Raw genomic sequence first — 8,923 nt, 5'->3', positions numbered from 1 at the left:
AGAAAATTCTGTGGAGGGAATGTTTTGATTGGCCACTAAATTGGTATAAAAGGTTAGTGAGCCCCTCCCTCGGGGGGGAGACCCGCTTTACTGAGGAGAGAGGCTGGTTTCCAGGGACTGTCTCTCAGTTAGGCTCTGTGGCCTATCAGTCTCCTCCAGCGGGGATTCTTGCTACGTCTCTGATTGCGTTTCGTTCGTACAGCATTGATCTTTCTGGATTCTTGGACTTTTGGCTTTCAACCTCGACTTCGATTCTGCGCTGACCCACCTACCACAACCACGACCTACCTGGCATCCGACTTCGGCTTCACTTACCACTCTTGGATCATCCGTTCAGCCGCTTAGAACTGGCACCACGACGTTACAGTTTTGTTGTTTCTTGATATCCCTACTTAGGGCTGGTCAACAGCTCATGACTAACCAACAGGCAGCCGCACCTAGCTCCGGCTAGAAAGCAAGGGCCCGTTGGGGAACCTTGTGGGCCAAAAGACCCCCTCTGTTGTTTTGTGTTATACTGTAACCGAAGAAGCTACCTCCGCCTACGCCATCAAAGCGTAAGTTAAATAAACCACCTTGTTTGGAACCATATGATTGCGTGCCACTCAGACTCCACCGCCGCAAATCCCACCTGTTTGTACACCCTCGGCCCACTGTGACCATCGGGGATCCTGTCCCCCTTTCCTGATTTTACCACAAAAGGTATTTGCAAGAATGAAACACTAAAAAGAGTGGCTAGTTTTCCATCCAAAATTTTTTTAAAAATCCAGTCAGCTTCCCATCATATTTATTATGATATTTGAAATCACTTACTTGATCATGTATACATAATAGATCATCTTTTCTTGCCTTCCAGAAGGTGAGCTCAGTTTGGGGGTCTGGATAAACACCATGCAGAAGCAGTTGAACAGAATCCCTTTGAACTATGTCACGTATCTGATGTGACCATTTTATAATCATAGATTCAATTGCATGTAGCACAGTCCTAGCATAAGAATCCTGTCTGCAAAATAGAAAACACATTTATTTTTGTTTTCATTGAATTACAAGTGGTAGGCAAAAGCACTACTGTGACGAGATACGCCTTCCTTTCTACTTCAGTGTGAACACACCTAGAACACCATGTTCAGTGCTCACCAGATAGATAATTTCAAAGAACTACAAATAAGTTCTCAGGAAATTTTATTAGGAAAGATTAAGAGCTCATAAATACAAATTTCTATATTTATTCATTATTCAAAGCTGTTGAACAAACATTGTCAATTAATATTTGCTGGGTTGTAAATCCACTGAAAAGTTCACTCTGAGTATTTAATACTTCAAATCTGAATGCTACTGTGGAATTTACCAACAGAGCAGACTGCCTTGTTCTCATTTTCTGAAAGGATTATAACTCTTAGAATGAGATTTCCAGTGCAAAAAAAAAAAGTCATTAGTATGAATATCACTTTAAGTAAATATTCTTTAATAGTTCTTAAAGTGCATTCTTTGTATAAATATTTGTATAAATATTTTTTCTGAAATGGTACTGGGACTATGAAGGCAAGATGGTAGCAAGCAAAACTGAGATAAGTTCATTTTTTAAACTTGCATTAGTATATACAGAGTGCAAAACTATTCAGCAACCAAGATGAGATTGTATCTAGTCAATGATGAACTTGAAACAAAACATTTCAATCTTTTAACTTACATTTTTTGTTATTTCACTAAAATGTGTGCATGTTGATATTTTTACTCTGAAGTTTACACTGAAACCAAATTTAGCTTAAGTGAGTAAAAAGCAATTTAAAACTAAATCACTTTAAATCATAAATGCAAGTAATACCCATTAGAGATGCACAAAGCTCTGGGTCAGAGGTGATATCTTTTATTAAACCAACTAAATAGTAGCAAAAAAAAATTCTCTCTGCAAGCTTTCGGGCATGTATACTGTTCTTCAGGCTGAGGAGAATTCTTCAGCCTGAAGAAGGGTGTTTGTGCCCAAAAGCTTGCAAAAAAAGACTTTTTTTGCTACTATTTAGTTGGTTTAATAAAAGATGCCACCTCCGGCCCAAGAGCTTTGTGCATCTCTGTTTCTCAGACGAACACAGCTACAACATAGACTCTTGAAGTAATACCTACTTGCATTACTATGGCTGAAACACCATTAAGTGCAACGACTCTTTGCTATGTTACATGGAACATAATATAATCATTCCTTACTTATTTTCAGCACATCTCACACGTAAGTCCGTCTTTGCTAAAATTGTTGGAATGGGAAGAAATGTTCTTCCTGACATCAATCCCTTCGTAATATGTGCTTTATTTTTCATAGTTTCCACATGACGCTCGATGTCTTGTGAAATAAACTGTGGCCAGGAGTCATGATTTTTCTTATTGGATAAAAGAGGCGCTAAAATCTGGAGGCAGAGCAAGGCAGACATTTTACAAATCAGCTGAAATGTTTAATGTTTCTCAGTGCTACTTCATAAACTACTGTTTAAACCTTGAAAGAATAACTAAATCAAACCATAATTCAAAAATATTTTAAACAAACTAGGCTTTATAAATTACTTTTGATACACATATATACTCAAACTATATATATTCAGATTGTATCCTATGCAAAGAGAGATCAGAATAACTACATGTTGCAGTGATAGTACACACAAAGCAAATGACAAACACTGAATTTCTTCAGAAAAAAAGTGAACAATTTGCTATGTTGATCACTTTTTCCTTTTGTCCCAACCAAGGGAAAAGAAGAAAGGAACTAAGAGTGAGGAAAAAAGAAAGTCAAAGCTCTAACCTACCCTGTCTAAAAGAGAACAAATCTGTGGGTATGGACAGGCATTCATTTATTGGCAAAGCTACAGTAGCATTATAAATATGATTTGTACAACTACCAGTAAATTCCAGATGCTTGATCTCTGCCATGTAATTTCTATAGCAACAAATCAGGAAAAAAGTATCATTCAACTACATGGCCCTTTTTAATAGGAAAAGCATATGAGCAAGTTGGATGTTTACATCAACTTTCATAAAACCAAGCTCACAAATAAATTTGATATGTGAACATGTCTTTTATGCATCAGTAATTTTCCCTCTTATTTTCATCATGCTATTTGTGACCATAGCTCGGTTTTTCCTGCTTGTGACATTTTTGAAAACGAGAATGTTTCCAACCTCTCTGAAATGGATTTCCAGTATTCTCGAGATAATATGGGTGAAATCCTGACCCCACAGGAGTTTCCATGCTTTGTCTTCCTCCTAGTTTGCTACATTTCTATTATCTCCCTCTCTCTTTGTCAGCTTGTCTCCCCTGCCCCATAACCTTTATTTCCTCTCAAACTTCATTATCACCCCAGGGTAGTAATTCAAGACTCTCAAAACCACTAATCAATATTAATAATAGTGATCATGCCATCATATTTAAATATACTGCGTTATTGCATCTTAACAGCAGATAATTTTCTCTTCCTGAAAACAACACTTTCTGTAAGAATCTGAGGCATAATAAGATGCCCGACTACCCTGAGCAGCAGCGGCACATAGGGAAGTGTCACTAGCTAAGCTGCCAGTGGCATGGCAGTGGCCAGTCCAGCAGCATAGTTGTTGCCGTTTGCTGGTGCCCTCGTTGCTCCCCTTTACCACACTTCTAATAACAATATGCTAGTTTTGACTGAAGATTACCTGGAAAAGGTCTCTCAGGACCAGAACATAGTCAGCTCTACCCTGTTGATAGCAGAATCAAGGAAGTTGCTGTCTTATATCAAAACTAAATATTGCCCTTAACGTAAAAGCTACACTTGGAGTTCTAGATTTCAAGGAAGAGCATTTGACTAGAAATGTATGAGCTTAACCTGGGGCTGATCTTGTTCTCATTTTTTGTGAAATATTTCAAGTCTGTTTCAACTCAATGTAGAAAAGGGCGTTTTTCCTGAAATTTCAAATGTTTGTAGTATGGGAAAACCATTCCCGTCTACCTGAAACCCTGAATACCCATCGACATAGGTCAAGTGCCAAAAGGAAAAGTTTCAGGAAAAAAATTGCTGTGCTTCTATATACAAAGGAAAGTATAGGTATACCAATGCAATGGACTCCGATTTGATTACTTCACCAGTTATCTGCCGTTAAATAGGCAATTATATTAAAGAAAGAAACACCACCCAAAGAACAACAGGATTTTAAAAAAATTTGTATATACATTTTTCCTCTCCTTTCAAAAGAAGTCTCAGTCATGATGCAGTATCATTATTGCAATGACAAAGAGTGAACTCAAAAAACCTACTTGCGATAGAAACTTTTACGAACTTTTCATCTGTTCTATACCCCTTCTTACAAAATACCACTTGAGAATGCACGGATGCAAAATCTTTTTACTCATATGGCTATGAATATTATATTTGTATATACTTTTAACCTTAAACATGTTGACTTAACCAACTTAATATTCCTGAATAAAAGGTTATGACTAGTCATAAGAGAACTGACTTGTGACCTGTCATAATGACACCCTCTGGACAAAAAAACTTGCAACCCAATACATATTGCTGTGGGCTGGCTCTGGTAATTTAAACAGAAACAAGAATGTGTACTTCATGCTACACAATACTTCCAGTATCCAAAAAAAAATCTCTTCATTTAAGAGTTATTTTTTCAGTAGTCTGGTTTAAGTTAAAGTATATGCAAAACTCAGATTTTAAACTGTTTCACAAGTATCTTGTTATAAATACCTCTTCTATCAAGGTAATTGTGTGTTCAAGTGGTGTGTCAGACAACTCAGCAAACATGATGGCTTGTTTGTAATTGTCCGGTCCAATGCATTCTGCAGTGTTCTTTATAACATAAACTACTTTATGTTTCACATCACTGGGCATCTGAAACAGGAGAGACACAGGTTATTGCACTAAAAAGTAGAAACAGAAATAGAATGAACGGAATTCTGATAATCATACATTTCAAATGTGCATACAACACAGGTCCCAAGAAGGCCTTTTGGGATCAGGTAGAAGGAAATTAGGTAGCAAAGAACAAGCACTAAAAGAGTCTAGGATTCTGTAGAAGACTCTAAGAACAACTTCTCAGATGGAAGAGTCCAAAACCTATTCACACCCAGACCTTACACTTGTCTTTCAACAAGTTTAATGCCCACTGATATGGTCCAGCACATGTAATTTAATCTATTTACCTAAATTATCCCTGTACTCAGAAAGTTAGATTATTCTTGATTTCACTTCTAAAACATGAAAACAAATAGAAACAACCTTATTTTAAAACTGATTTAAAAACTGCAACCACATTTCTGACCAATAATGCAGATACATGTTAGAAGTAGGCATAGGCAGATCTAGGATTCTGAAAATTGGGGTGCCAAAGCTGTGGTGCATCATCACAAATGCAATACATTTTTCTCCAGTTACTGGAAACTTTCTGACTGTGCTAGGTGCTTAGGGCAATATCATTCAGTTTAAGATTAAAGCAAAAACAAATATAACTTTATCGGAATGTACAGTAATGTGTTATATCATATGTTATATATTAAAAGCCACAACAGATTAAGCAAAAAAAATCAAAACATGTTGTTTTGTTAGTGTTGTAATCATTGGAATTAAATGCACATCTTCTTTTAAGATTCATAAAACAAAAATCTAGCCCTTCCCGAGTGTTTTAACAATGTGCCCAATACTTTGCTGAAAGTTATTTCCACAGCTGTGTTCACATTCACCTGAGTTAATGTTTTTAGCTAGAGTTAAAAACAGCTTGCAGGACTGTGAAATAGGAGCTACACTACTAGGAACAGCTACAGAGAGCAGACTTGCAAAAGAAAGGATAGCTTGACTAATAGGACATCAAGACCATTAGAAAGGTGAGGGAGTTGTTAACACCTGTAAAATGAAGAGTTCAGAAAGAATCACATAGATTATAATGAAACATGAAGCCAAGTGACTGCCTCACTGCTGCTTGAATAGAACAGCCTAGAAATGCTGCTACTGCAGTCAGACAGTTGCTTTTAAATTTTGAGTGGACCAGGAATCAAAGGAAGGGTGAAACTGCACTACTGTACGCCTCCCTGGAGCTAGAGAAGATACACTTCATACACAGTGTCTACAAAACATCTTAGGTTATACACGGAGCTACATTTTGTCCACTAACATTTTGTGCGTGTGCATGCACATGTGTGTGCACACACGGGAGAATAGATATCTCTCTCTCATTATATATAACTCCTAATTGAAATCAGTGAGAATTAAATGAAGGATTCTGACAGCAGGATTTGGCACTAAATTATCAATGTGTCCAATAAAACAAAACAAAACTAAAAAACAAAAAACCTGTCCAGAATCAGGGAAGCCAGGACTCCAAGTGTTCACAATTTGGCAGCTGTGGAATTTGCCACAGGTCCCAAAACTTACTGTACAGATGAAGAATCTGAATTTTTATTTAAATATTAAAAAAAACAAAACTTTTCTTAGACTTTGTGGTGGCAAGGAAAACTTTATAATCACAAACCGAGTATAAACTGTTGATATAATCAATTCTAGGGTCCGCAGGCAGTGTGAAATGACAAATCTCAGAGACAAATATCCAGGAAACCTAAAAATGACAGCTTTTAGAGCTAACCTGTGGCCTATCTAGTAGTCCCATGCAGAGGACTACAAGGAGGACACCCCTTTAGGTCTCTGCACTACATTTTAGTGGAGGAGGACAGAGTCTGTCACTACCAACCTTCCTGCACAGATGCAGTGAATAGCAAGAGATAGGAGAGCCTGGGCTCTGCCCCACCCCAGATACATGACTCCAACCACTACCCCGGGGGGGGGGGGGGATCATCCTGGTGTTAGGTGTAAAACTGATCCAAGTTAACTTCCTCCCAGCACAAATTCAAGATCTGTATCACAACAAAAAACAGAACTGAATTTATTTCACACTGATCCCACAATGCAATATAAAAGTAAATAAGAAAGGGGATATCTAAATATATTATTTTATTTTGATTAAATTTCTGTATAAAATTTAAAATTAAGGTACAGGACATTTTCCAGTCTGCCGCAGAAACTAGGAGTCTTGTAGGACAATTTAGATCCAGCTTGTCACAAGAGGCTTTGACCAGGGCCAAGCTTTGTTGAAAGTGTGCTATTTCCTATTCTTAATACCCAAAGCCACAAAGATGTTCTTTTTTTCCAAATTAAGTCACAAATTCTAAGACAGTATCATGAAGATACCATAAGGCATAATTAGCAAATTAGTAGTAAACAACTAGTTTAAGTGGCAAAGGGTAACCATAAGAACTGGTCATAGGCTCTTGACACCTATTATTATTGTATTTTTGTCTTACTGGTTATAATTAAGTTTATTTATACATAATTTTTAGCTTTTTTGATGAGGGGCATTAATGGTAGTACGCCACTGGAAGAGCCTTCTAAGAAACAGTTGTGCAAGCTATTGGCTTGTTGGCCAAACCAAAGAAAATCAGGGAGGAGAAAGAGAGATGTCAGTTGACCTAAAAGGAAAGCTTTTTCAAATTTCCTGCTGAAACAAATGCTCCGTTTCAGGTTGAATCCAGATTTCATTGACCTGAAATATGTTTCTTTTTTGCGTTTATAACATTTGTTTTCCCCAAAGTAGATTTTGAAATTAAATATTATTTTGAAATGAAAAGTTGCAGTTTCATTGCAAGTATGCCAAAAAAAACCCTGGCGGAAGCAACTCAGTGGAGCTCATGCAAATTTACAGGTAGTTTTGATTTACTAGAATACACATTATTTGGGGGCAAAAGTAAGTTTCTCATGAAAAAGGTTAATGAACTTGGGAGAAAAATATAGCATCTGTGCTTTTTTCCAGCTACTGAACAAATTAGCTTTCTCCCACCTTGTGCCCCAATTCCATATTCTGCATTGAGGAAACAAAGGATTTGAAAAGTCTGGAAGGACAACTATTTGCATTACAACAGAACTAATAGAAGCTTTCTACAACTGGCAGCCAGTGATGGAGATCAGGCAAGAACTATAAGGTAAAAAACAGCCATGCAGATACACAGTGAAAGTTTTAAATAAGTGCACTGAAAGTTGGAGGAAGAGAGCTACCACATGACACGGATATACAAACATTATTCCCCGTAAGTTATTCTTTCCTAGTTATAACAATCAATTTTGGTCCCCTTGATATTAATGGCAAGGCTCCTATTGAATTTAGTGGGGTCAAGATACTAAACAAGGTATGTTAGGGATTAGGATTTAGGAACTATGGTCCAGATGTGCTTTCCTCTTACACCCAAGAGTAATCCAACAGATCTGAATGGCAGGGCAAATATGCCCCTCTATAGTCTACAGGACCCATTACATTAAGTGGAAGTTTGGCCATTAGTATCAAGAGGACTCAACCAGACTGCAGTCTAGGAAGTGGCACGGATCTGCCTGGCTGCAGAGTCCCCCCGTCTGCTAAGAGGGATCCTTTGTGGGAGCAGCTGCTCCCCGACGCGGTCTGGTGTAACCCAGACGATCGCACTCGCAAAAGGGAATTAAAAAAACCCGAGAAAGGAGGATGTAGTTTCCTCGCGGGAAGTCGCTATGCTGCAGCCTCTGCACGGAGTCCCACAGCCCCAGCTTCCCCGCCTAGCCCGGACTCGCGGCGCGGCGGAGGGTCCCGGCTCAGCTCCGCGCCTTCCCTTCCAGCCCCGCGCGCTCGGGCGGTGGTCCCGCTTACCTGCCGCGCGGGGGCCGGGGCCGGGAAGCGCAGCGCCAGGGTGGCCGGGCCGGGCGCGGCCCAGAAGTCGGCCAGGACCCGCCGGGTGCCCTCGTCGGCCACGTAGCGCTGCCACTGCTCGGTGCGGAGCCGCAGCAGCTGTGCCAGGCGCTGCCCCATGAACCGCACTCGCTCGTCCCCACAGAAACTTTCCTCCGCCTCGTCCCCCTCCATCCCCGCGGGCGGCGCGGCGCGGCCCTGC

General features: G+C 39.3%; 1 protein-coding gene across 1 annotated transcript in view; it reads right to left on the bottom strand.

The window, feature by feature from the left end:
• The window catches only part of DNAH11 (dynein axonemal heavy chain 11), a 270,897-nt gene extending 262,001 nt beyond the window's left edge, over nucleotides 1-8,896 (bottom strand). The window contains exons 1-4 of the mRNA XM_019534456.1: nucleotides 8,683-8,896; nucleotides 4,713-4,856; nucleotides 2,200-2,396; nucleotides 811-1,000 (exon numbers count right to left, since the gene is read on the bottom strand). Of these exons, the coding sequence (XP_019390001.1) occupies nucleotides 811-1,000; nucleotides 2,200-2,396; nucleotides 4,713-4,856; nucleotides 8,683-8,895 (744 nt within the window). The 5' untranslated portion in view covers nucleotide 8,896. The remainder of the gene's footprint in view (nucleotides 1-810; nucleotides 1,001-2,199; nucleotides 2,397-4,712; nucleotides 4,857-8,682) is intronic.
• Nucleotides 8,897-8,923: the final 27 nt, after the last annotated feature.

Source organism: Crocodylus porosus, unplaced genomic scaffold (assembly GCF_001723895.1).
Source record: "Crocodylus porosus isolate Cpor-Errol unplaced genomic scaffold, CroPor_comp1, whole genome shotgun sequence".
Classification (NCBI taxonomy): domain Eukaryota; kingdom Metazoa; phylum Chordata; order Crocodylia; family Crocodylidae; genus Crocodylus; species Crocodylus porosus.
Note: the sequence above shows the minus strand (reverse complement) of the source record. Positions and strands in the feature narration are given on the sequence as shown.